At 50.7% G+C, this 27,777-nt stretch overlaps 2 protein-coding genes across 6 annotated transcripts in view; both read right to left on the bottom strand.

Annotated features, from left to right (window-relative positions):
- MFN2 (mitofusin 2) overlaps window positions 1-16,296 on the bottom strand; it is a 31,402-nt gene extending 15,106 nt beyond the window's left edge. The window contains exons 1-6 of one of the 5 annotated variants that reach the window (XM_017887949.1): window positions 16,007-16,296; window positions 14,382-14,527; window positions 7,937-8,115; window positions 4,935-5,070; window positions 1,558-1,720; window positions 470-594 (exon numbers count right to left, since the gene is read on the bottom strand). In XM_017887949.1, the coding sequence (XP_017743438.1) occupies window positions 470-594; window positions 1,558-1,720; window positions 4,935-5,070; window positions 7,937-8,111 (599 nt within the window). In that variant the 5' untranslated portion in view covers window positions 8,112-8,115; window positions 14,382-14,527; window positions 16,007-16,296. Of the gene's footprint in view, window positions 1-469; window positions 595-1,192; window positions 1,262-1,557; window positions 1,721-4,934; window positions 5,071-5,754; window positions 5,870-7,936; window positions 8,116-14,381; window positions 14,528-16,006 lie in introns of those variants that run through there. The other 4 variants (XM_017887950.1, XM_017887951.1, XM_017887952.1 and 1 more) reach the window with 4 other exon arrangements.
- Window positions 16,297-22,474: 6,178 nt separating this feature from the next.
- PLOD1 (procollagen-lysine,2-oxoglutarate 5-dioxygenase 1) overlaps window positions 22,475-27,777 on the bottom strand; it is a 44,548-nt gene continuing 39,245 nt past the window's right edge. The window contains exons 17-18 of the mRNA XM_017887918.1: window positions 25,325-25,483; window positions 22,475-23,363 (exon numbers count right to left, since the gene is read on the bottom strand). Of these exons, the coding sequence (XP_017743407.1) occupies window positions 23,208-23,363; window positions 25,325-25,483 (315 nt within the window). The 3' untranslated portion in view covers window positions 22,475-23,207. The remainder of the gene's footprint in view (window positions 23,364-25,324; window positions 25,484-27,777) is intronic.

Raw genomic sequence — 27,777 nt, 5'->3', positions numbered from 1 at the left:
AAAAAAAAAAAAAAAAAAGATACACAATTAAGGTGAAGGTGTGACTTGATGTGAGTCCAGGTAAATGCTACAATACTGTACTTCTTGGTATAGTTAGAACCTGTCCACCAAGCCAGGGCAAAGTGTTTCTTCAAGGGAGATAAAATACACCTCTGACTCCGCCACAACTCCCCACCCCCAGTACATGTGCTGGCACTGGGCTGAGGTTGAGAACCTCCCCAACTTTTGAGCATCCCTCCTATCTCTTACAGACCATCCCTGGGACATCTGCAGGGTACTGGTAAACAGGTATAGGTACCAGACTCTAGAGGAAAGCCAAGAGGCCAGAGGATTTGGTTGAGCCCATCCGAAAGGCAGCAGTACTTAAGCAGAGCATGGATGGGGCCCAGGGACTCTGGCCCGGATTACTCAGAAATGGAAACCTGGCGCCTCCCGGTTTGGACCTCCTAGGAGGGTACCTCCCTCTTACCTGTCCATCAAAACGAGATCATCCTTCAGAAGTGGGCACTTAGAGTTGGGCCACATCACACTCACTAGGCTGCCGGCATGGAGCTGCTTGTCCTGGTGGAGGGCATGAGCCAGCTGGTTCACAGTCTGATGGCAGAGGAAGGAAAAAAAAAGAGGCTGAGGAGGAAACACCAAGCCAGATTTCCTGTGCCGCTGCATCACAGCACAGTGGCTGGGACTGCTGCCCATCTGCTACCCTTTCTTCTTCCACATATAAAAAGTTAACAGCTGGGAGCTGTCAGTTAAGAACCCACTTTCTTCACTGCTCTTTTGGTTTCTTTCCTGGATATCATGCTAAAGTCGTCTGTTCTGCATTGATTCTTTTTTTTTTTTGAGACGGAGTCTCACTCTGTCACCCAGGCTGGAGTAGTGGCGTGATCTCGGCTCACCGCAACCTCCACCTCCCGGGTTCAAGCAGTCCTCCTGCCTCAGCCTCCCAACTAGCTGGGATTACAGGCGCCTGCCACCACGCCCAGCTAATTTTCGTATTTTTAGTAGAGACAGCGTTTCACCATGTTGACCAGGCTGGTCTTGATCTCCTGACCTCAAATGATCCACCCGCCTCGGTCTCCCAAAGTGCTGGGATTACAGGCCTGAGCCACTGTGTGTGGCCGATTGATCCTTTATGAAGCAAATTGAGCATCTGGCCCCAAACAAGAATGCAGCTGCCTCTCAGAAAACTCACAGTGTCGGCCCCTGAATGATAGGTCAGAGACACAGAGCAAATGCAGGAATCCCTCTCTGGCAATACCCCAAGGAAGAACACAGCACATACTGTCTTCCTTCACTAGTGAAGAGAGGCCAGTGGCCACTCAGAGCTGTATGAGGAACAGCAGGGTCCTCATTCTTGGTGATCCACGTTTCTGGAAACCGCCCCCGCCAGCCCCCAGAAGCTCTCACATCCTTCAAAAAGCTCGTCTAAAATAGGGTCTCCCACTCACCTACACAGGGCAGTGCTGCCCTCTCCCTAGAGGTGAGGTCAGCCATGTCACAATGGAGGACTTGCTCCGCCAGCAGGCACAGGGCTGACAGCCAGCCTGGCACCCTCACCTTGGCGCTCCTCTTTTCCTCTGAGCCCTCGGTAAGGAGAAAGGCCTCATGGCCATCTGTGCCCTCTACCCGCAGGAAGCAATTGGTGGTGTGGCCAATCCCAGAGGGCAGAACTTTGTCCCAGAGCATGGCATTGATCACGGTGCTCTTCCCATTGCTCGTCCTAGAAGGAAGTAACAGCTGTCAGCAAAGCCACCAATATCTGACCTGAATTACTTTCACAATGCAGATACCAGCCTGGAAGGCCAAAGCCCTATTCACTGCAATGTTGCCAGTGCCCAGACAGTGCTGAGACACAGAGTAGGCACTGTTTATTAAAATGAATAAACACCCCCAGGCCCAAAGCTGTGACATACCCCTGGTTCATCATTTCAGATCAATCTGCAAGAGGCTCACTGCGCACTGTCTGCCCCTTGAATCATACAGCCACGCTCAGCATCACTTATAGACTGTCTGAGACAGTCAGACAGTCTCCAAAGTTTAACTCAGGCCTACCTGAAACACCGACTCACCACCCCCAAAGCATCTTTCTCAGTCTAAATGACCCCAGTGTTTTCCACACAGGGCATGTTTCACTGCTTTTCTCCCATGATGCTCCTCCTTACACATGAAGCTTCACCTTGTCAGTCCCAGCTGACAACTGCCAGGCTAAAGGGAAGATTACTTTCTCATTCTTTGTTTTTATCATTATTTGAGATGGAGTCTCGCTCTGTCACCCAGGCTGGAGTGCAGTGTCATGATCTCAGCTCACTGCAACCTCCGCCTCCTGAGTTTAAGCGATCCTCCTGCCTCAGCCTCCTGAGTAGCTGGGGCTACAGGTGTGTGCCACCATGCCCAACTACCTTTTGTATTTTTGGTAGAGACAGGGTTTCACCATGTTGGCCAGGCTGGTCTCGAACTCCTGACCTCAGGTGATCCTCCCGCTTCAACCTCCTAAAATGCTGGGATTACAGATGTGAGCCACCATGCCCAGCCTACTTTCTCATTCTTACCTATCACACCCCTTTCATGTAATCTGGTGGGGGTTTTTTGGGTTTTTTTGATACAGGGTCTTGCTTTGTCGCCCAAGCTGGAGTGCAGTGGCGTGTGGCATGAAGAGAGCTCACTGAAGCCTTGACCATCAGGGTTCAATGATCCTCCCACCTCAGCCTCCCAAGTAGCTTACACTATAAGTACGTGCAACCATGCCCAGCTAATTTTTAAATTTTTTGTAGAGATGGGGTCTTGCCATGTTGCTTGGGCTGGTCTCAAACTCCTGGGTTCAAGCAATTCTCCTGCCTCAGCCTCCCAGTGCTGGGATTACAGATGTGAACCACTGCACCCGGCCATTTCTGCTTCTTGAGAATAGCTCCACTCAGCAGACTCATCTGCTCTGAGTCTCAGAGCTTTCAACCTGTGCTAAATACAGCGTTTCTGAGTTAAAGTTTCCCAGCCACATCACTAGAGCAGAACTACAATGACCTTACCTGCACCCACTGAGACAGGCAGCTCACTAGCTCACCTAAGTAGGGGTCATACCTCCCAGGTGAGGATGGAGAAATGATAGTTCAGCGGAGTAGAGGACCACACCTGAGGTTACAGGTCATCAGGGACAAGACTCTAGGCACAGTGCCTATTCCCCAGGCTACCACTAGGTGCCTAGCATACAATCTGTCTAGATGTCTTTTTTCCTGTATTAGATGTGTGTGTGTGTGTGTGTGTGTGTGTGTATACACACACACATATATATATACATATATATATACACACACACACACATTTGTTTTTTTCTTTGAGATGGAGTCTCGCTCTGTTGCCCAGGCTGGAGTACAATAGCATGATCTCGGCTCACTGCAACCTCTGCCTCCTGGGTTCATGCCGTTCTCCTGCCTCAGCCTCCCAAGTAGCTGGGACTACAGGCACCCGCCACCATGCCTGGGTAATTTTTTTGGATTTTTAGTAGAGACGGGGTTTCACCATTAGCCAGGATGGTCTTGATCTCCTGACCTTGTGATCCACCTGCCTCAGCCTCCCAAAGTGCTGGGATTACAGGCGTGAGCTGCCACACCTGGCCATTATACCAGTTATAAATGTTTGGCATAGTACTTTGGGTACATTGTGGCTTCACAAGGGCCAGTGTTAAAATTGCTTCCATGTCAAAGCAAAGAAAACTGCCTACATACTGGTTTGTCCTGGTGGGGAATAAAAAGGATCACTGGTTCCAGTCACAGGAGTAGTAACTGTGGATACCTTAAGGTTTGGGGCACTTACAAGGCTGTGGTAGAAACAGATACCCCATGGATATCACATGTTAAACCATGTGTATCTGTGGAATACTCAATCTCAATGTGCACACCTTTGACTACCGCTGTGGAAGCGTTTCTTTAGACAAAGCTGTGACCCATTTTACTCTGGATAAGGGCAGAAACGGTTCACATTTCATTATTTGTAAAGTTATCTGCTGTTAGCTTTCATTATTTTTGCTACACTCATTTTATTTGTATTTAAAATGCTTTAGGCAACCTAAGAACAAATGTATAAGTAAAGATGCAATAAAATGAATTGCTTGATATTCATTACTTCATGTATATCAACAAGCATAGCACTAAAATAAAACAAAAAAAATGTATTTAACTTATTTTAGGTTTTATGCTTTTGTGATTTTTTTTTTTTTGATGCTTGCCTAACATGCATGTGCTGTAAAAATAGTTAACAGGGAAATAACTTGAGATGATGGCTAGCTTTGTTTAATGTCTTATGAAATTTTCATGAATACAAGCATAATTGTTAAGAACATGGATATTAAATTCACGTAAGTGGAATAAGTTTTATGAATGGAGAAAAAAAAAAAAAACAAGTACTGTATGATTCCACTTACGTGAGATACCTAGAATAGTCAAATTCATTGGGACAGAAAGTAGAATGGTGGTGGCCAGGGCGAGGGACATGTGGGGACAGGGAGTTATTGTTTAATGGGTATAATACAAGCTTCAATTTTGCAAGATGAAAAAGCTCTGGAGACTGGTTGCAAATATACCTACTAGTGAACTATATGCTTAAAATGGTTAAGGGGGTAAATTTTATATTAGATCCTTTTAACCACAATCAGAAAATAAAAAAAGTAGTCAGGCTTGATGGCGTGCACCTGCAGTCCCAGCTACTCAGGAGGTTCAGATGGGAGGATCACCTGAACCCAGGGAGGTCAAGGCTGTAACGAGCTTCCAGCCTGGGTGACAGAGAACCTTGTCTCAAAAATCAAATAAATAAAATATAAATTAAAAGGAAAGCAATGAATTTTGAAGCGTGTCCCTGCCCTGGAACGTTCTGTGGGCTTGCACAAAGTGCCTCCCTCCCTCCTAACCAGGAAGAAAGAAAGGGTGGGTGCCACAAGGACATACCGGCCAAAAAAAGCCACTTTCATGTGCCGCCGAGCCAGCACCTCGCTGATGCCTCTCACTTTGGATAGGTAACCTTTGACGTCCAGAACCTGTTCTTCTGTGGTAACGGGGTCCAGTTCTGCATTCCTGTAGGTGTCTGGAGGTGAGGATGGAACATGGGTCACCACATGGTCAGAGGAGTTCCACAGTCATAAGTCTGGAAGGGCCAGAGCAACGCCCTGCTTACCCTAAATGAGTCCACCTCTGGCTCCCTGCAGCCGACAGGCTGAGTTCCAGATCCTTTATGGTGGCCCCACGGTGTGGTGGTTAAGAACATGGCTCAGGAGCAACACTGCCTGGTTTTGAAGCTGGTTCTTACCACTTTCTAGCTCTGTGGCCTCAAGCAAAAGAACCTTTCTGGGTCTTAGTATCCTTAGGCACAAAATGGAGATAATGACAATATCTACTTCATGAGACCACTGTGAGGATCAAATGAATTAAAATACAAATGCTGTCAATGGCGGCTGGTATAAGACAAATACCTGAAAGTTAACTGCCATCCTTGTTTATTTTTTCTTAACAAATATTTACGAAGTTCTTACCACATGCAAGGCACTGTTCCTTTCACTTTTCAAATTCTTTCTCTCCTTTGGTCCTCTTTATTAACGTGGCTCCAGAGTTAGTAAAAGGCAGAGCTAGGATTTGAATTAGGCAGCCTGGCTCTGGAGTCCAGGCTCTTAACCACTCTGTGTCACTTCTCGAGGCCCTCCCTGCCCTGGCCCTGTTGGCCTCTTGCCACTCGCTGCCTCACAGTCCTCCCTCACCGTATCCCCAAACTCACCAGCTTCCTCGGCACTCCGGCTCTGCTCCCTGCTGCCCAAACCCCTTCCCACTCTCTGAAGAACTGACACACTACACTGCCTTGGGGCAGCTTGACTCATTCTCACTTGACCTCGAGTCTAGCTTAGACAGCACTGCCCCCAGGAAGCCTTCTCTGACCACCCCTCCAACCTGAGTCAGGACCCTGGACCCCTTCTCTTTGTGCCCCAGCACCCTGCACTTCTCCCATCTCAGCTCTCACCTCACCATAAGTTAACTGTCCAGCTCACCTGTCTGTGTCATCGACCTCATGAGGGCCACGCTATCTGATCCCAGCACCCAGCAGGTGCACAAATGTTTGCTACGTGAGCAGACCTTTAGATCACGGCACTGCTTTTTTCCAGTGCCCTTAACGGGAAGATGGCCACCAAATTACTCCATACAGGAGCAACTGAGTGAGATCCCACCACTGTCCTGTCTAGGACTCGCACCAGACAGGCTGGAACACAGCCAGGTGTTTAGCCCCCCTGCACACTCCTGGGAACTACGAGGCTGACAGGCCCCAGCCCTGAGAACACTCCCAAAGCATGTGAAGCATGACGAGGGCCCGCCCAGTGAGTTTCCCCGCAGGCAGCGCCATGAAAGGAAGTGACCAAGTCAACAACACCCCCATCTCCCCGCCCGCAATGTCCACCGGTCACCTCTGCCCCAGATGCATCAATATTCCTCCCTTATATGGGCAACTGGGCATGGCCTTTGGAATGTCCCTCAGAGGAAGCTGGTTCTCAAGCATGTGACTACACTTAAAAGTGAGAGCCAGCAGGCCGACAAGCTCTTGTTACCTGCCCATTAGAAACAGTCCCCAGGCAGGAACCATTCCCTCCCTGACCCAACACAGCTCAGGATCACTCCAGCTCTTTCCCTTCCATTTAAACAACAGGGAGGCCTCATGTTTTCACACAGAGAGAAATCAAAGCATGCATCACATAAACATCTGCATTAAGCATGTGTCTGTCCACAACGTCATCGGAGTAGGTGACTCAGAGCTTCCAAGAGGGTTACTCTGGGCTCCCAGAGGGCAGCGGCCTGATCTACCCCATCTCTGCATGCCCAGCACCTGGCACAGGGCTGGCACACCACAGCCACTGATAAACAGACAATGAGTTGGGATTATTTCAACTACCAATCATACTACTTTAAAATTCAGATTTTAGTTCAACAAGTATTTAGGAAACACCTTCTGTACATCGAGTGCCATGCAAAGGGCAGGGCACAGATGAGGGCATGAAATTGGACAGTCTCTTTCTTCAAAGGGAGCCTCGTGTAGCAGCCTGGCGTGTAAAACAACGAGAAGCCAAGCTGCTCTCATTGAAAGCAGAATGGAAAGAAGGTGGCCCCCCTGAGCCAGGGGCCAACCCCGGAAGCATCACCACTGAACGTCTAGGGTTCTGCAGACTAGAATCTGAAACCACTGTTCACACCTGAGTCCCCCTTTCACAAGTGAGGAAACCAAGGGCAGGTAAGACTCAGCTACTGGGTCTCCACAGACAATCTCAGGACCTGGCGCCAAAGTGCCCTTCTAAAGAGGGAGCCTGAGGAAGCAAGCGCTGGAGTTGTCACTCAGACGAGCGGGGCCTTGGGAACCAATCCTTCTCTGCTGATAGACAAGGAACTAGAGGTTGGGCTCAAATTAGTAACTAGTAGAAAAGGCACAGGTGACACGAGTTTCCTATAGTTCTGTCACCAATCTAAAAATATAAAAGAGAGGGCGCCCCGGTCAGGGATCACTGACACCCAAACAGTGCCTGGTATTAATGGCAGCCAGAACTAGGCAAAGGAAAACACGTGGGCTCTGGAGTTGGAGACACCTGGGTAAAGCCCTGATCTATTACTTACAAGGTATCCAACAACTCTCAAACCTCAATTTGCTTGCCTTGTAGATGGGGTAAGATTCACCTATCTTTCACGACTAAATGAAACGAAACCTGTGGACTTCTAAAGTAATTACTAAATGGCAGTTCCCTTGTCTTCCTGGCCTAATTTCCCCAGACTCCAATTCCACATGATTTCAAGAGCAGAGCATTTTTGAGGCTATCTGGGCATGAGTTCCCTAGGAGCAGAGCTATACTTCCCCACCCACAAATCCCACTAGCTAAATATCTAAACAGGTAAGAGTGGGCCTGGCTGAGCAGGTACCCCCTTACCTTCAAGGAAGGTGGCACTCTCCTGGATGTAGGCCCCCAGCTGCTCAAAAATGCCATTGATCTTCTTCTTGGCAGTGACAAAGTGCTTGAGTGGGGAAGCATTCACCTCAGCCATGTGTCTTTTATCTTTCTTGACTGTGACGATAGAGTTGCATCGAGAGAAGAGCAGGGACATTGCGCTGCAAGAGAAGCCAATGTGAGCGAACCCAGCAACACCTACCTCGGGACATCCTGCTGGAGGGATGGTGGAATGCTTGGGGGACAATCAAGAATATGGGGATCTCAGGTCACTGCAACCTCCAGGACTAGAACAAAGGATGGTGAGATAAGAACGGTGTCTCAGGTTGGGTACGGTGGCTCACCCCGGTTTCTCAGAACTTTGGGAGGCCGAGGCATGTGGATCACCTGAGGTCAGGAGTTCAAGACCAGCCTGGCCAACACGGTGAAACCCCATCTCTACTAAAAATACAGTAATTAGCCAGGCCTGGTGGCACACACCTATAATCCCAGCTACTCAGGAGACTGAGGCAGAAGAATCGCTTGAACCTGGGAGATGGAGGCTGCAATGAACTGAGATCACGCCATTGTACTCCAGCCTGGGTGACAGGGTGAAACTTTGTCTCAAAACATGAAATAAAATAAAATAAAACTAGCCTGACACAGTGGCATACATCTGTAGTCCTAGCTACTTGGGAGTCTGAGGCAGGAGGGTCACTTGAGCCCAGAAGTTTGGGCTGTAGTGACCTATGGTTGGTCCACTGCACTCTAGCCTGGGAGACAGAGCAAGACCACATAAAAACACTATTGGTTAGGGGGCGGGTTCAGTGCCTTATACCTGTAATCCCAGCACTTGGAGAGGCCAAGGCAGGCAGATCGCTTGAACTTAGGAGTTTGAGACCAGCCTAGGCAACATAGGATCCCATCTCTATTTAAAAAAAAAAGAAAAAAAAACCAGCCGGGCATGGTGGATCATGCCTGTAATCCCAGCACTTTGGGAGGCTGAGACAGGTGGATCATAAGGTCAGGAGTTCAAGACCAGCCTGGCCAACATGATGAAACCCCGTTTCTACTAAAAATACAAAAAAATTTAGCTGGGTGTGGTGGCGGCCATCTATAATCCCAGTTACTTGGGAAGCTGAAGTACAGGATTGCTTGAACCTGGGAGGCAGAGCCCTCCCAGCCCAGCCCTCCCACTATGCCCCACCTCTTTTGACCTTTGACCAAAGACCTCTAGGACTTTGGAGTCAAGTCTCATGACCTCTAAAATGTTATTCTTATATGAAAAGATAAGCTACAAAGATGTGTGGGATTGAGTGAGAGCAAGAGAGACAGTCACACAAAAATAGACTGTGATAATATGGCCGGGTGCAGTGGCTCACACCTGTAATCCCAGCACTTTGGGAGGCTGAAGCAGGTGGATCACTTGAGGTCAGGACTTTAAGCCCAGCCTGGCCAACATGGTGAAGCTCTGTCTCTACAAAAAATACAAAAATTAGCCGGGTGTGGTGGCACGTGCCCGTAATCCTTGCTACACAGGAGGCTGAGTGAGACAGAAGAATCGCTTGAACCTAGGAGGTGGAGGTTGTAGTGAGCTGAGATTGCACCACTGCACTCCAGCCTGGGTGACACAGTGAGACTCTGTCTCAAAAAAAAAAAAAAAAAAAAAAACTTATAATAAACAAAGTGTTGGGCCAGGCACGGTGGCTCAGAAATGTTGGGCCGGGCGCAGTGGCTCATGCCTGTAATCCCAGCACTTTGGGAGGATGAGGTGGGTGAATCATTTGAGGTCGGGAGTTCAAGACCAGCCTGACCAACATGGTGAAACCCCACCTCGACTACAAATACAAAAATTAGCCAGGAATGGTGGCAGGCACCTGTAATACCAGCTACTCGGGAGGTTGAGGCACGAGAATTGCTTGAACCCAGGAGGTGGAAGTTGCAGTGAGCTAAGATCACGCCATTGCACTCCAGCCTGAGCAACAGAGCAAGACTATCTCCAAAAAAAAAAAAAAAAAAAAGGCTCAAAAAGAGGCAGACACACCAGAAGGTAGTGCCCAGGGTAAGACTGGGAATTCTGACCCCAAAAGTGGTCAGGTGCCTCAGAGTTCCCACCATGGCGAAAGGTACTTCTTGAGCAGAGCCCACCGATCCTAGAAAGTCAAAGGGCAAAGGCCCTCCTGGATGAGGGGGCATGTGCACAGCTGACTGTACCTGGGTCTGTCACTGCCTCCCCAGCCACCCTAGTCTTAGGGCCCTCAGTTCTCCACCCAGCAGAAAGCTCACTCTCTCTAGATGGGAAATGAGGTGTTGCTCCCGAGCAAGCACACGAGAAACTTCCAAATGGGACCAAAGTACATTGCAGAAGGTCCTGAAAAGCAGAAAGAACACCCAGAAGAGGTACATGAAGACCAAATGCCAAAACGGACGTTTAGGAACTAATCATCCCAAAGAGTGGGCAGAAGACAGACCGACCCAAAGTGGGAAAGGGACCCACATGTGTGCCCAAACCAACAAGTTCTTGTGCAATGTTAATGATTCCTCTGGAGATGAGGGAAGGAAGTGACCCCACCTCCGTTTCTACATTCCTCCTCAGCATCACGCCACAGCTATGAGAGACGTTTTCTCAGCATGGAAGCCATATGTGCAGGGCTTAAAGACAGTACAGCTCTGAGAAAGGAAACTGCAAAGAAAATGCTACTCTCACTCTTCCAAAGCAGCAAAGGAAAAGTGCACTGAAATCAGGCTTGCCATGGCCTGACAGATCAGACTGTTCGAGAAAGACGGGATGTGACAGGCACAAGAGGAAAGCCACCCAAAAGGAAAAGAAAAGAGATCAGGGGCCAGGCACCGTGGCTCATGTCTGTAATTCCAGCACTTTGGGAAGCCGAGGCAGGCAGCTCACCTAAGGTCAGGAGTTCAAGAGCAGCCTGGCCAACATGGTGAAACCCCATCTCTACTAAAAATACAAAAAATTAGCTGGGTGTGGTGGCGCATGCCTGTAGTCCCAGCCACTCCAGAGGCCAAGGCAGGAGAACCACTTGAACCTGGGAGGTAGAAGTTGCAGTGAGCTAAGATCTCACCACTGTGCTCCAGCCTGGGCGACAGAGCAAGAGTCTCTCTCTTAAAAAAAAAGAAAAAGAAAAAAGAAAAAAAAGGGATCAGGGATGGGGCATGATATAGTACTACCTATGACAGGTTTTGTAATCAGGCAGAGCCAGGTTCAAATTGTGACTATATTATTTCTGGGTTGCTTAAACTTAAGCAAGTTATTTCATCACAGAACCTTGGTTTCTTCATGTGTACAACAAACAAGACACCTATTGGAGAGAAAAACTGTCTCAAACTGTCTTTTTTCTCTACTCTCACACCATAATCAACACAAGAGACTTCTGTGACCAAATGTGAGGGGGTTTCTTCCCCACACCAAGCAGAGGACACCAGCTGGGTGTCCTCTCCCTCAGTTCCCACACTGTCTACCCGGAAAGAGTGTCAGATCCCACGGGTTGAGGGCTCAGTCCCCAGGACTGCCCCACCTCTCCACCATCATGCCTCAAACATACCAGTCGCAAGTCTGGGCCTCCAGAACTTCTGACTGACTGGCTTTAGGCTGGGGTTCCCATGACCCCCTCTTTGAGTTCGACTAATTTGATGGAGCAGCTTACCTAACCCAGGGAAACACTTACTTATGTTTACTGGGTTATGACGGCTATCGCAAAGGATACAGATAATGAAACGCTTAGGGCGAGGTACGGGGGAAGAGGCGTGTAGCTTCTGTGCCCTCCCTAAGCAGGCCTCTCTCCAGGAACCTCCGCGTGTTCAGCTATTTGTAAGCTCCCTCAACTCTGTTCTCTTGGATTTTTATGGAAGCTTCATGACATCAGCATTCCTTCCCCCAGGATACAGGATCCAACACTCTCAGGGGAGGGTTTTAAGGCCCACAATCAGAAAGGTGGGGAAAGAATAGGGTGGAAGGAGAGCCGAAGAAGGTCAGAGGCCTACCACATCTAACATTATAACACAAAACCAAAACAAGGGCTATAGATAGGAGTTACAGGCCTGGGTCCATGGATGAAACCCATATCCTAACACCACAATACCATCTCAACTGTGAGAAGACTAAAGCTGATGATGCAAGCAACGTGCTTCACACACAGTAAGAGCGAAAAGCAGCTTTACATGTTATAAAGCAGTAACAACAAACTCTACCAGCAAGATCACAAGACTCTCCATGAACACCCAGACTTCAGGCAGGGTAGAGGTAATTCCGCCAACTCACCCCACACACACCACTCCCTTACCCGCTACCACGGAGATCAAATACATAGGTCAGCTGGGGAAGGATCAGCGATACCCCACTCCAGAAGTGACTTGCTGCAGGAAGCAAGTTCCCCACTATCAGAAGCAGATGCCTTTAAGTTCTGGTCAATGTTTGCAAGCCCAGGGGATATAAAACCAAAAGCATTAGTGCTCACTAACTGCAAGACTCAACAGCGTGTACACCAGTAGAAGCTTGGGAGCTCCAGGTTACAAGGTCTGCTGGGAGCTCAGCCGATCCAGGAGCCTCCCTGCTCTCACCAATAACCAGCCTGTAGCTGCCTCCAAACCCCTGGCGTAAAACCTACCATCAACCTCTCCAAACTCTGCCTCATTTATCTGGCTCTGCTAACTTGCAAGCTGAGAGTCCACATTTGTGTTGCATGAGCTGCTTTCTGCCTGGAGTCCTCCTTCCTTTTCCACCCATTTGGCATACTCCTACTGTCCTTCTACACCCAACTCAAGTGTCACTCCCTGCATGAAGCCTCCTCTGATGCCTCATAGAGAACAAACGACACCACAGACCCGGTTTTTATCACATCCTGTGTCCCCCAATTATCTCAAGGCTTTGAACGCTGACTCCCTACTCCTCCGGAGTGATGTGGGGCAGCTGGGTTCCTGCTCCTCCTCTGGAAAGCCTTGATAATCTCTGCTTCACCACAGAGCTTGCCACAGGCACGTGGGGACCATCCCACAAGCATAGCCTGAGAGCCTGGCTCCAGTATCAGTTACACACTAAGCGTCACACCTCAAGCTGTGACTGCCTCATAAGTGCTCTGGAGATTCCTGTTTTGGATAGTCTCCGGCAGTACTTCCCAAAGTGTGGTCCACAGAACTCTACTCGCACCCAATATTCCATCTAAAGAAGCTTCAATAGTAGAATCAGCTTGTAAAACACCATATGCTACTATTCCCCTCAGTGGAGCACACGAGCACAGCAAAGAGTTTGCGAAGGAAGGCTTGCTGTAAAGACACTAGTTTAACTGCATTGAATTCAGCATTTCACAAATATATTCAATTAAAAAACCCTTCTGTGTAATAGCTTTTAAAATCCCGGGCCAGGTGCGGCAGCTCACGCCTGTAATCCCAGCACTTTGGGAGGCCAAGGTGGGCGGATCACGAGGTCAGGAGATCGAGACCATCCGGGCTAACACAGTGAAACCCTGTTTCCACTAAAAATACAAAAAATTAGCTGGGCGTGGTGGCGGGCGCCTGTAGTCCCAGCTACTCGGGAGGCTGAGGCAGAAGAAGCGTGAACCCGGGAGGTGGAGCTTGCAGTGAGCCGAGACTGTGTCACTGCACTCCAGCCTGGGCAACAGAGCAAGACTCCATCTCAAAAATAAAATAAAATAAAATCCCGAGGATCACGTTTTAGGGAAAGGCCCATTCTTTCTGGTACTCTCTCACCCCCACCCCCAAAAAGTGCCAGGGGCACAGTATTGACAAATAGTAACCTAAGACCAGAAATGAACCTAGTTCTAAATGGAAACTGCTATTAGCCCTCCAAGGTGGTCAAAAGTTTTGCCTCAACCTAGGCTATCAGTCAAGGAGTATTAGGTATCTCGGGAGTAGAGACAACAGTAGCAAAATTCACTGCAAGGTGTGTTTGGATCCCAAGCACAGTCCCTGAATCCACACCACCTCCTGACCAGTGTTATGTACAGCAACTCCTAGCAGGGAAAATAAAATGGATCCACAGATCGTCTGCTGGCACAACTGGAAAAGAGGAGAAGCTGAGAAATCGAAACAAAAGAGTATACAGGGTAAAGGGGACAGAGCAGAATCTTAGAAGAGCAGTGACAAGGAGCCAATCTGTGCTGGGCAGAGACGGGGAAGAGCCAGCACTGCAGAGAAGACCAAATGAGGGAACCAGAGACTAATTATTCAGGGAGCCCAAGAGATCCCAGCCACTTCCTGAACTGTCAGCTTTTAAACAGGCTCTCTAAGCAACCAGCGAAATCTTTCACGGAAGTAGAAAAGAGATACCACAGTTTTTCAACAGAAGTTAGAAAGCTGTGGCTCTATACAAAGAGGAAGCCATCCAAGAGACTTGCCACCAGAGGTCCAGGAGAGCACGCCCCTGTCCACGCAACTCAAATCCAGGGTGCCAGAAGTCACAGCTACTACTCACTTTTTTGGATGGTGAGAGATCTTCACAATGCAGGCATCATGGACATGGCTGGAGTCCAAAAGACAAAAAGATTCTGAGTTCTCTTCTGTCTTGTCTCAGGTTGAGGTTGGTTATTGATTGACTTGTGTTGACTCCACCAGTCCTGACTTATTAGAAAAGAAAAGGGAGATAGATCAGGTGTCCTCCCCCCCAAAAAAAACACTGGTGTACAAAACATGTCTAATCAGGTTTCAAGCCAAACAAACTCATCCCTGAGGGAAGCTTACTCATTGAGGTATTGTGGAGTTGCACTGGCATGTGAGGAAGTGCCCTGGGGGGAAAAAACGCAGAGGTGTGGGACCAATCCTGGCTGTGCACAAACATGTGTTCTGCCATGTGCGGGTTTGAGGTACCAGGGAGGTCCCTGCAGGAGCCCTGGGAAAGGTACATCTAGAGAGGGGAGAGCAGGACAGAGCAAAACCAGGAAAAAAACTGGGCTTGAGGATTGGGGAACAGCTGACTACTGAGCAACAGAAGAACTGACTGAAAGCCAACGTGTTCAGCTACTGTAAAGTATCTCACTTAATTCTCAACTCTATGGGGCAAACAGAGGGCTGGAATACTTGAAGATTTATAGACTGTTAGTCCATTGTCTAAGCTGGGATTTGAAATATTAGCTCCCTTTGACTCCAAAGCTCCTGGAGTGCAGTGGTGCGATCTCAGCTCAACCTCCGCTTCCCGGGTTCAAGCGATTCTCCTGCCTCAGCCTCCTGAGTAGCCGGGATTACAGGCGTGTGCCAGCAAGCCCGGCTAATTTTTGTTTTTAGTACAGACGGGGTTTCACCATGTTAACCAGGCTGGTCTCAAACTCCTGACCGCAGGTGATCCACCCCCCCTCCGCCTTCCAAAGTGCTGGGATTACAGGTGTTATCCACTGCGACCGGCCTCCTTCCTTTTTTTAACTACATTGAGCTGCCTTCCTCCCCCAAGCCCCAAACCTTGGGACACCAGAGGCGGATAAACAGAGCTTTTTTCTGGGTAGGAGAGAGAGAGATGATTGAGAATTTAAAGAAAGAGGGCAATGAAGGAGTACGAGAGGGGGTAACGGGCAGTTCTGCCTTCGTGCGTCTAAACAGCTATTTATTCAACATTTTCTGTGTGCCTTCTGTATGTGTGTCAGGCGCCACGTTAGGAATGGATAAGAAATAGTCCTGCCCTCCAGGGCCTTAGAGTCCGGTGAGAAGTCATACAAGTAAACAAGGTTGAACGAGAGGGCAGTAAGTGTCCAAAGTGGGGAGGGCAGGGCGCTCCCGCGGTGAACGTGGACACCTATCAGGTGCTGAGTAAATGCTGGCAAAACGAAGACTGGATGAAAAATAGAAAAGGGGCAGGGGTAGAACGTTGCCATGAAGGGTGGAAAGGCGGGACAATGAGACGCTACAGGGGAGCCCACCTCCCCGTCCCAGGTACCGTGGCCCGCCCCCTCCTCTCCGGGCCTGCGGCGAGGCCGGAGAGTGGGGACCCCCGCTTGACTGCATCCCAGAGCCCCGTGGCCCCAGAATCCCGTCGGCCCACGCCGAGCTGCTCAGGACTTGCCCGGCCGTGCCGGGCCAGTCCCCGCCACCCCGGCTTGCTCGCCCTCTCACCTTCACCTTCCCGGCCTCGCGGTGGCCATCACACTCACTACGTCACCAGCAAGCGCCACCGCGGGGGGAGCCGGGAGGAGGGAAAGGGACGCGCGCGTCACCAGTCGCCTCAGGATTGCCCCTCGACCCGGGTGAGCTGGTGGACCCTGAGCCCAGACGGCTCGCCCCGCCTACTCCTTACGCCCCTGCGGCCTCGCGACTCGGCACTTGGAGCCTGGCCTCAGCGCGCCACGCCTCCGCCGGCGCGTCCCAAGCCGATGACGCAGCGGCTCGGACTACCGCTGCATCATGGGGGCTGTAGTTCCGGTGGGCGTCGGCCGGAGCTGGGGGGCGGGGCAGAGCGGGGCGGAGCCTCAACCTGTCGAGGGGCTTTGAAAAACCAAGGGCGTGGAGTAGAGGTTCCCGCTCTTTCGCCGGTTGTCCTAGAGCCTGACCTTGGGGCCTCTGCCAGCTCTGGAATCCAGATTTGCATTCTGTAATCTTAGAGGAGTGCTCTCTAGAGGGCCAGGCCTAGGGTGAAGTGACTCATCGGGCAGACAGAAGCGAGCTTGGGCCTGCTGCCCTTCAGTCGCCTTTGAGCAAAGAACAGCAGCAACAACGGCGAATCAATGCTAGTGACTGAACTGCCTCTCTAACATCCACCGCTGTGTTTAATCTCCACAGCAGTCCCAGGAGACGGAGAGGGGAGGTTACCCAAGCTCACATGGTTACCCAGATCACCGGGCCCCAGTGATGCGCCAGACACTAGGAAACCGCAGCAAACAGGTCCCCTGCAGGACTTGGCCTCCACAGGGAAGGCTCTAAGCCTGAGCGTGCCAGAACAGTAGTCACTAGCCACATGTGGCTCTCGAGTCCGGAGCCAGTGCAAACGGAGATGCGCTATAAGACTTAGAACAGGCCGGGCGCGGTGGCTCAAGCCTGTAATCCCAGCACTCTGGGAGGCCGAGACGGGTGGATCACGAGGTCAGAAGATCGAGACCATCCTGGCTAACACGGTGAAACCCCGTCTCTACTAAAAAATACAAAAAACTAGCCGGGCGAGGTGGCGGGCGCCTGTAGTCCCAGCTACTCAGGAGGCTGAGGCAGGAGAATGGCGTGAACCCGGGAGGCAGAGCTTGCAGTGAGCTGAGATCCGGCCACTGCACTCCAGCCTGGGTGACAGAGCGAGACTCGGTCTCAAAAAAAAAAAAAAAAAAGACTTAGAACAAAAAGACTGTTAAACTATCTCAATTTTTAGGAAAAAAATATATCGACCGCGCGTGGTGGCTTATGCCTGTAATTCCAGCACTTTGGGAGGGCAGGGCAAGGCGGGTGGATCGCTTGAGGTCAGGAGTTCAAGACCAGCCTGGCCAACACGGTGAAACCCCGTCTGTACTAAAAATACAAAAATTAGCCAGGTGTGATAGTGCACTCGGGAGGAAGAGGCAGGAGAATGGCTTGAACACGGGGGGGCGGAGGTTGCAGTGAGCCGAGATCGTGCCACTGCACTCCAGCCTGGGCAACAGAGACTCCGTCTCAAAAAAAGAAAAAATATATATTTTTGAGCCAGAGTCTCACTCTGTCACTTAGGCTCTAGTGCAGTGGTGCAATCACGGCTCACTGCAGCCTCGACCTCCTGGGCTCAAGTAATCCTCCCACCTCACTCAGCCTCCCGAGTAGCTGGGAGCACAGACGCTGCAGCCATGCCTAATATTTATTTTTTGTAGACATAGGTAAGCATTTCACTTTGTTACCCAGGCTGGTCTCCTGAACTCCTGGACTCCTGGAGTCAAGCAATCTTCTCCTGCCTCAGCTTCCCAAAATGCTGGGTTACGGGTACCTGCCACAGTGCAGGGCTATTAGCTCATTAATATTTATATGCTGATTACATGTTGAAGTGATAATATTTTGGATCATTTGGGTTAAATACATTACTAAGATTAATTGCACCTGTTTCTTTTTACTTTTAAAAATGTGGCTACTAGAAAATGTAAAATTGTAGGGAAAAGAAAGAGAGATCAGCCTGTTACTGTGTCTATATAGAAAGTAGTAGACATAAGAGACTCCATTTTGTTCTGTATTTGAGATGCTGCCTACCCCCAACCTTGTCCTTGCAAGAGACATGTGCTATGGTGACTTAAGGTTTAAAGGATTTGCGGCTGTGCAGGGTGTGCTTTGTTAAACAAGTGCCTGAAGGCAGCTTGCTGGTTAAAAGTCATCACCATTCTCTTAATCTCAAGTACCCAGGAATATGCACACTGCCAAAGGTCGCAGGGACCTCTGCCTAGGAAAGCTAGGTATTGTCCAAGGTTTCTCCCCATGTGATAGTCTGAAATATGGCCTCGTGGGATGGGAAAGACCTGATCGTCCCCAGCCTGACACCCATGAAGGGTCTGTGCTGAGGAGGACTATCACAAGAGGAAAGAAGGCCTCTTGGCGGTTGTTGGCAGTTGAGATAGAGAAAAGCATCTGTCTCCTGCCCGTCCCTGGGCAATGGAACATCTCGATATAAAACCTGATCGTATGTTCCGTTTACTGAGAAAGGAGAAAACCGCCTTAGGACGAAAAGCGGGACTTGCTAGCGCAGTGCTGCTCTTTATGCACTANTAGGAAAGCTAGGTATTGTCCAAGGTTTCTCCCCATGTGATAGTCTGAAATATGGCCTCGTGGGATGGGAAAGACCTGATCGTCCCCCAGCCTGACACCCATGAAGGGTCTGTGCTGAGGAGGACTATCACAAGAGGAAAGAAGGCCTCTTGGCGGTTGTTGGCAGTTGAGATAGAGAAAAGCATCTGTCTCCTGCCCGTCCCTGGGCAATGGAACATCTCGATATAAAACCTGATCGTATGTTCCGTTTACTGAGAAAGGAGAAAACCGCCTTAGGACGAAAAGCGGGACTTGCTAGCGCAGTGCTGCTCTTTATGCACTAAAAAGGTTTATGGAGATGTTTACATATGCATATCAAGGCACAGCACTTTTCCTTAAACTTATTCATGTCACAAAGAACTTTATTCATATGTCTTACTGCTGACTTTCTCCCTATAATGATCCTATTATCCTGCCACTTCCTTTTCTTTAAAATGGTAAAGATAATTATCAATAAATACTAAGGGAACCAGAGACCGGTGCCGGCGTGGGTCCTCTGTATGCTGAGTGCTGGTCCCCTGGGCCCACTTCTTCTTTCTCTATACTTTGTCTCTGTGTCTCATTTCTTTTCTCCAGTCTCTCGTTCCACCTAACGAGAAGAGCCCACAGGTGTGGAGGGGTAGGCCCCCTTCAAAAATTACATAAGTAGCTTGCATTTGTGGCTCAAATTGTAATTCTATGGGATGGTGCTGCTGTATAACTATGGTAGAACAACTTCAATTTATTGCCACAAATAACCCCAAGAGGCAAATCAGTACTCTGATATCGAACTGACTGGTTTATCAGTCTCCTGTGAGGATGGCCAAAGGGAGCTGTCCTGCCCACACTGCCCTCTGAGTAGCCTAGTGCCCCGCGGGTCTGACTGTGTGTGGGGCCACACGCAGACTTGGCCTCAGGATGCAGACAGGGCCCTGTCTGGGATGTGGCATGTCTTGGGGCCTCAGTTGCTAGCTGCCTTGTTCTGGGGCGGATTGTTTCCTCCTCCACAATCTCTGGACTCCCTAAGGGAGGAACTCGAAATTCCACTTCCATTCTCTGAGGGCAGGAACTATAAATTCCATTTCCTTTTTTTTTTTTTGAGACACTCTCGCTCTGTTGCCCAGACTGGAGAGCAGTGGCACCATCCTGGCTCACCGCAACCTTCACCTCAGGCAATTCTCCCACCTGTCTCCCCACTAGCTGGGATGACAGGTGTGCACCACCATGCCTGGCTAATTTTTGTATTTTTAGTAGAGATGGGGTTTCACCATGTTGGCCAGGCTGGTCTCACTCCTGACCTCAGGTGATCCACCTGCCTCGGCCTCCCAAAGTAATGGGACTACAGGCGTGAGCCACCATGCCCAGCCTTCCTTTTCCTTCTTTAACATAATCTTGCCCAAGTCAGGTGGAAGCCTGGGTGTTCTCTCTCCTAAACATCTCTCCTGCCCACTCCCTCCTCTTCCCTTAACTTCCCTGCAAGCATTGGTCTAGGCTCTGGTCACTTGCCTGGACTGCTGTAGGAGCCTCTGAATCCATTCCCAGGCATTTAGTCTTGTACTCTGCCCAGCAGCTAGGCTCTCTCTGAAACACATCTGCAAACTTGCCCGGCAAGTAGAGGAAATCTCGCAGTTTGTAGATATGTTTCAACCCATCAACATGTGTTTCTCATTGAGATGGCTGAATTCTCGTTTCAACCCTCTGGATCACAAAACTATCCTAGCAGTGCTAAGTGTTATTGGGAATGGGTGCAGAGCACATTGATATATTGATGTACAACTCCAGGAGAGCTTTCTTACCTCACCTTGTTGTTGTTGTTGTTGTTTTTAGACAAGAGTCTTGCTCTGTCACCCAGGCTGGAGTGCAGTGGCATGATCTCAGCTCACTACAACCTCTGCCTCCCAGGTTCAAGCGATTCTCCTGCTGCAGCCTCCTGAGTAGTTGGGATTACAGGCATGTGCCACAAAGCCCACCTTATTTTTGTATTTTTAGTAGAGATGGGGTTTTGCACGTTGGCCATGCTGGTTGAGAATTCCTGGCCTCAAGTGATCCTCCCATCTCGGCCTCCCACCGCACCCGGTCCATATAACTTTTTTTTTTTGGTGACAGGTTCTTGTTCTGTCCCCCAGGTTGGAGTGTTGTGGTGCAATCTTGGCTCACTGCAACCTCCACCTCCCAGGTTCAAGTCATTATCCCAGCTCAGCCTCCCAAGTAGCTGGGATTACAGGCACCTGCCACCACACCTGGCTAATTTTTGTATTTTTTGTAGAGATGGGGGTTTTGCCATGTTGGCCAGGCTGCTCTCGAACTCCTGACCTCAAGTGAGCCACCCACCTCTGCCTCCCAAAGTACTGGGATTACAGGCGTGAGCCACAGCATACGGCCCCCCCATGTTACCTATTTTGTTTGACTTTTTCATGGTGAAGATGCATTTGTAATCAGAAAAAAGTTAACAGTTAAAAACAACCCTAGGCCGGGCACAGTGGTTCACGCCTGTAATCCCAGCACTTTGGGAGGCTGAGGCAGGTGGATCATCTGCGGTCAGGAGTTCGAGACCATCCTGGCCAACATGGTGAAACCCCGTCTCTACTAAAAAGACAAAAACTAGCTGGGTGTGGTGGCGGGTGCCCGTAATCCCAGCTAGTCATGACGCTGAGGCAGGAGAATTGTTTGAACCTGGGCGGCAGAGGTTGCAGTGAGCCAAGATTGTGACATTGCACTCCAGCGTGGGCGACAGAGCAAGACTCCATCTCAAAACAAAACAAAACAACCCTAATATACACAAATACACACACAGGCTTATGTCGGCACGAACCAGCTCAAGAATATTCAAAAAAACAGATGAGACATGGTGGCTTTCAGAGAGAGGAACTGAAGCAGCTGCGGGGAAAGGATGAGAGAAAGATTAAGATTTGTGCTGTTTGAATTTATGATGAGTCAAATTTGAAAATGAAAAGACTCAATTTTTTTTTAATTGAGATGGAGTCTTGCTCTGTCGCCCAGACTGGAGTGCAGTGGCCTGATCTCGGCTCATTGCAACCTCTGCCACCTGAGTTCAAGCGATTCTCCTGCCTCAGCCTCCCGAGTAGCTGGGATTACAGGCATGTGCCACCACACCCAGCTAATTTTTTTGTATTATTAGTAGAGACAGAATTTCGCCACGTTGGCCAGCCTGGTCTCAAACTCCTGATCTTAGGTAATCCACCTGCCTCGGCCTCCCAAAGTGCTGGGATTACAGGCATGAGCCACTGTGCCTGGCTTTTAAAAGACTTTCAGGTCGGGTGGGATGGCTCACACCCGTAATCCTGAGGTGGCTGGATCACCTGAGGTCAGGAGTTTGAGACCGGCCTGGCCAACACGGTGAAACCCCGTCTCTACAAAAATTACAAAAATGTGTCGGGCATGGTGGGGCATGCCTATAATCCCAGCTACTCGGGAAGCCGAGAAGCTAGCATGACCTTTCTTAAAGGCTGTAAAAAGAGGGCTCTTGGCTGGGCGCGGTGGCTCACGCCTGTAATCCCAGCACTTTGGGAGGCCAAGGTGGGTGGATCACCTGAGGTCAGGAGTTCAAGACCAGCCAGACCAACCTGGTGAAACCCTGTCTGTACTAAAAAAACAAAAATTAGCCGGGCGTGGTGATGGGTGCCTGTAACCCCAGCTACTTGGGAAGCTGAAGCAGGAGAATTACTTGAACCCGGGAGGTGGGGGTTGCAGTAAGCCAGGATCGCACCATTCCACTCCAACCTGGAAGACAGAGCGAGACTCTCTCTCAAAAAAAAAAAAAAAAAAAAAAGGGCTCTTAAAACCTCTCCCTGCAGACACTCACACCAAGATGCACGCACACCCACTCGCCCTGAGCATCTTCTCTTCAGTGGTTTAAATGACCTTTAATAGAAACTCTCCAGTTTCTGACGGTCTGTCCCTCTCTTCAGAGGCATCCAGGACAGGGTGACCCAGTACGGTGTGTGGACCTGTCACTCCCCTCCCACAGGCAAGTAGAAGATTGAGCTGTGAACAGATGCCTCTTCTGTCTCCCAAGAGGTTCTCTGCAGTCGCTGTCTCCAGGGGACTATAGTTTGCTCTCATGACCAGCCACGGAGGCAGAAGTCCCAAACTCAGGGCGGCCCTTGGAGTCTGATCCAGGCGTCTTTACCCCAAAACTTGAAGCAGAAGTCCCTGGTGCAACAGCTGTGCCTGGGAGAAGGCCTGGCCGTGGCTTCTCACACGCAGAGTCTTTCTGGGCAACTTGAAGAAGCCCCTGTTCTGCTCAAGTCTCACCCCATGGAAGAGGTGGAGGAAGGGGGGCTTGGTTTTTCAGGAAGACAGGTTGGAGAGGACGAGTCACTACAAAGCAGTAAAAGTGAACAGTGTCTCCAGGGGCTGGGTCCAGAGCACCACGGAGAGCCCCAGCCATGGAGGTGTGTTCCGTCTCTGGCCTACAGGAATCTCTCTGAATCTCTCTGATTGGTGGCTCCTAGAGCAATGGGAAGTCAAGAGCCAGGAGGCTGGACTGGGTTCCCCGGGACCCCGAGGTCCCAGAGGCTGCTGGGCAGTGGTTGTCAGCAAAGAAGAAAGGTCCAAGAGGGTCAGGCCTGGTCAATTAGGGATCGACAAAGGAGACTGCGATGTAGCGGGTGCCCCTGGTGGTGGGGAGCCCCTCGTGGTAATGCGTGAGTCGTCCAGGGTGCATGAGGGTCCAGCCCTTCCTCGGGGCTCGGATGGAACAGTTGTAGCGCAGGAACCGACAGCCCCCGCCCTGGGAGACAGAAAGCACCAGTGCCCTTTCTCCACCGCCCCCTGCCCGTCTATTCTCCCGTATGTCACGGCCAAGTGGCCCTCAGCACTGCCGGCCTTGGGATGCCTTCTGGAGTGACAGCCACAAGTGCTGCCTAAGGAAGACACTAAACAAAGAGTAGTGGCTGGGCGTGGTGGGTCACTCCTGTAATCCCAGCACTTTGGGAGGCCGAGGCGGGTGGATCGCCTGAGGTCAGGAGTTCAAGACCAGCCTGGTCAACATGGTGAAACCCTGTCTCTATTAAAAATACAAAAACCAGCTAGGCGTAGCAGCGCACACCTGTAATCCCAGTTACTCGGGAGGCTGAGGCAGAATTCCTTGAACCCAGGAGGCAGTGAGCTGAGGTCGCTCCACTGCACTCCAGCCTGGGCAACAGAGTGAGACTCTGTCTCAAAAAAAAAAAACAACAGGCCGGGCGCGGTGGCTCAAGCCTGTAATCCCAGCACTTTGGGAGGCCAAGATGGGCGGATCACGAGGTCAGGAGATCGAGACCATCCTGGCTAACACGGTGAAACCCCGTCTCTACTAAAAAATACAAAAAAAACTAGCCGGGTGAGGTGGCAGGCGCCTGTAGTCCCAGCTACTCGGGAGGCTGAGGCAGGAGAATGGCGTAAACCCGGGAGGCAGAGCTTGCAGTGAGCTGAGATCCGGCCACTGCACTCCACCCCGGGCGACAGAGCGAGACTCCGTCTCAAAACAAAACAAAACAAAAAAAAAACACAATAAAGAGTAAGTGATCAAAGGCTCTAGTCTTGGAGTCAGGCAAACATCATCTCCACTCTCTACTAACTGTGACCAACCTGAGCTTCAGTTTCCCCTTCTGTAACATGGGGGTTAAACAGAACAGGGCTGTGAGAATTAAACGAGATATTATAAATAAGAGCTGAGGACCAAGTTTCCCAACCTCACTGCTACAGACACTTTGCTGTGGAAGCCTGTCCCGGGCATCTCTGACTTCTACCCACTAGATGCCAGTAGCCCCTCACAGTTGTAAAAACCAAATATGTCTCCAGCCACTGCCAATGTCCCTTGGAGGCCACAATTGCTCCTGGTTGAGAATCCTTGGATTAGGGATACCTGATATGTTTGTTGTAAGCTCTCAAAAAATTATAGCTCCAGCCTGGGCAACATAGTGAAACCCCATCTCTACAAACAAGAAAAAAAATTAGCTGGGTATGGTGGCACAGGCCTGTGGTCCCAACTACTTGGGGGACTGAGGTGGGAGGATTGCTTGGGTACAGGAGGTTGAGGCTGCAGTGACCTGTGATCATGCCACTGCACTCCAGCCTGGGTGACAGAGTAAGACCCTGTCTCAAAAAAAAAAAAAAAAAAAGATTATAGCTGTTTTTATGGGCATTCTTCGTAGCACCCAGCCCAGGGCTAAGTTCAAAAAACCTCTTTTTATTTTTTTGGAGACAGAGTCTCGCTCTGTTGCCCAGGCTGGAGTGCAGTGGCACAATCTTGGCTCACTGCAACCTCCACCTCTTGGGTTCAAGAGATTTTCATGCCTCAGCCTTCTAGCCTTCTGGTAGCTAAGATTACAGGCGTGTGCTACCACGCACAGCTATTTTTTGTATTTTTAGTAGAGAGAGGGTTTCGCCATGTTGGCCAGGTTGGTCTCAAACTCCTGGACCCAAGCGATCTGCCTGCCTTGACCTCCCAAACTGCTGGGATTATAGGCATGAGCCACCATGCCCAGCCCAAAAATCTCTTAAAATAGTAGCTTAAGAGCCTGGCCCCTCCTCCTACTAGACTGTGACCCCTTCCAGGAAGCCCTCCCACAGACCCGTACCCTTTTTTTTTCTGGTTCCCTAGCACTGGTTCCCCAGGGCCCCTCTGCCTCAACCACCCTGAAGGCTCTCCCCAGTCGGCCCTCAATATCCCCACTGCTGGCCCCTTGACCCCGGCTGGCTCCTGCTCACCTCGTAATCTACCCCGACTCGGTTCAGGGCGATGTTGATGGTGAAAGTGGAGGCATCATGGTGCGGCATCAGTGAGGGCTGCTCATCAGGCTTGTAGCGGACAACAAAGGCCAGGTCAAACTGGGCCTGTACCAAGGCAGGGGGCAAGAGAGGCCATGTTAGTCAAGGAGGCCACAAAGGCCAGGAGAGGAGGGTGCACACATGAGGCCTGGTCTGGCCTGCTGCAGGTCAGCGTACAGCGGCCAGGTCTGCATGGGGCTGTATGCTCCAGTGCCTGCAACTGCCTGGCACAGAAAAGGTTCTCAACAAAAATGTATGGACAGAGATGAGAGAGGGAGGGAAGGAAGATAAGGGAAGGGAAGGAAGGAAGAAAGGAAGGGAGGGAGGGAGGGAGGAAAAGGGAAGACAAGAAACGAAAGGGAAGGAGGCCGGACATGGTGGCTCACACCTGTCCCATCTCTACTAAAAATACAAAAAATTAGCCAGGCATGGTGGTGGGCATCTGTAATACCAGCTACTTGGGAGGCTGAGGCAGGAGAATCGCTTGAACCTGGGAGGCGGAGATTGTAGTGAGCCAAGATTGCGCCACTGCAATCCAGCCTGGGTGACAAGTGCGAAACAACGTCTCAAAAAAAAAAAAAAAAAAAAAGGCCGGGCGCGGTGGCTCAAGTCTGTAATCCCAGCACTTTGGGAGGCCGAAACGGGCGGAACAAAAGGTCAGGAGATCGAGACCATCCTGGCTAACACGGTGAAACCCCGTCTCTACTAAAAACCATACAAAAAGCTAGCCGGGCGAGGTGGCGGGCGCCTGTAGTCCCAGCTACTCAGAAGGCTGAGGCAGGAGAATGGCGTAAACCCGGGAGGAGGAGCTTGCAGTGAGCTGGGATCCGGTCACTGCACTCCAGCCTGGGCCACAGAGCGAGACTCCGTCTCAAAAAAAAAAAAAAAGAAAAGACAAAAACAAAGGGGGGCATACAATCCTCACAACCCTTTCTGGCAGCTATCCAGGCTGGATTCCCTGAGGCAGGACCCAGGCACCTGGAGAAACCAGGGACCAAGGAAGGAACTGAGTGAGGACTGGAGAAAGCCAAGGCGGCAGTGGACAGACACATGAGTGACAGCACTGGAAAGAATTGTGAGAATTAACCAAGGCCAGTCAGGTAACGGGGGATCACAGGAAGCATTCAAGGGATGAATGACTGCTGTCAGTAACGGGAGTTCAGGGTTTTCCTCACTATTTTCCTCACTTCTTCCTCACATCCAAAGAAGGCTGCTTCGGATGAATCAGGGCCCAAGCATGGGGCACAGGCTTGCGGCTAGGGAGGCAGTGGGCTCGCTGGCCGGCTAAGGCGGGCGGGGGTGCTTTTGTGGTGGGCTGGTACAGGAGCCACTGAGGCAGGGTTAATGACAAGGAAGAAAGATTCAAAAGGGCTGAGGTCGGTCGGGCATGGTGGCTCATGCCTGTAATCCCAGCACTTTCGGAGGCAGAGGTGGGCGGATTACTTGAGGTCAGGAGTTCGAGACCAGCCTGGCCAACAAGGTGAAACCCTGTCTCTACAAAAACTACAAAAATTAGCTGGGCATGGTAGCACACGCCTGTAATCCCAGCTACTCATGAGGCTGAGTAAGACTCCGTCTCAAAAAAAAAAAAGGCCGGGCGCGGTGACTCAAGCCTGTAATCCCAGCACTTTGGGAGGCCGAGAAGGGCAGATCAGGAGGTCAGGAGATCGAGACCATCGTGGCTAACACGGTGAAACCCCGTCTCTACTAAAAATACAAAAAAAACTAGCCAGGCGAAGTGGCGGGCGCCTGTAGTCTCAGCTACTCGGGAGGCTGAGGCAGGAGAATGGCGTAAACCCGGGAGGCGGAGCTTGCAGTGAGCTGAGATCCGGCCACTGCACTCCAGCCTGGGCGACAGAACGAGACTCCGTCTCAAAAAAAAAAAAAAAATAACAGGCCCAGGCTAGAGGCCAGCTGGCCGGCCCTGCCTTCCCACACACTACTAGATGGAGGGGGTATGTGCAGTGAGACCTCACTCCTGCCTGGGGACCAAATATCCAGGCCTCTCCCATAAGCTGGGATGCTCCTCCACCCCTACTCCAACCCAACCCCTTCCCAACCCCTCCCCTTGCCAAACTCTCTAGCGTCCACCCACTCCTGGCCCTTCCACCCATGCCCCCCACTCCACCCTACCCCTCCCACCCCATCCCCCTGCCCCACACTGGCCTCCACCTCCTCACCAAATCCTGCCCCTTCCAGTCTCTCCACTCCCTCACCCCTGGCCCCCTTGCCCCTCCAGGCTTTCCATACCCACTCACCCTTGTCCCTCCCAGGCCCCCTACTCCTCCCCACCCCTCCCAGCTTCTCCACCACTTCCCACCCCACCCCTGCTCTTCCCAATCCCATCCCCACCCCTCAGTCCCTCCACCTCGTGCCCCACCCTTGCCCCTCCC

The sequence above is a fragment of the Rhinopithecus bieti genome, unplaced genomic scaffold, assembly GCF_001698545.2.
Source record: "Rhinopithecus bieti isolate Rb0 unplaced genomic scaffold, ASM169854v2 scaffold_16234, whole genome shotgun sequence".
Classification (NCBI taxonomy): Eukaryota; Metazoa; Chordata; class Mammalia; order Primates; family Cercopithecidae; genus Rhinopithecus; species Rhinopithecus bieti.
Note: the sequence above shows the minus strand (reverse complement) of the source record. Positions and strands in the feature narration are given on the sequence as shown.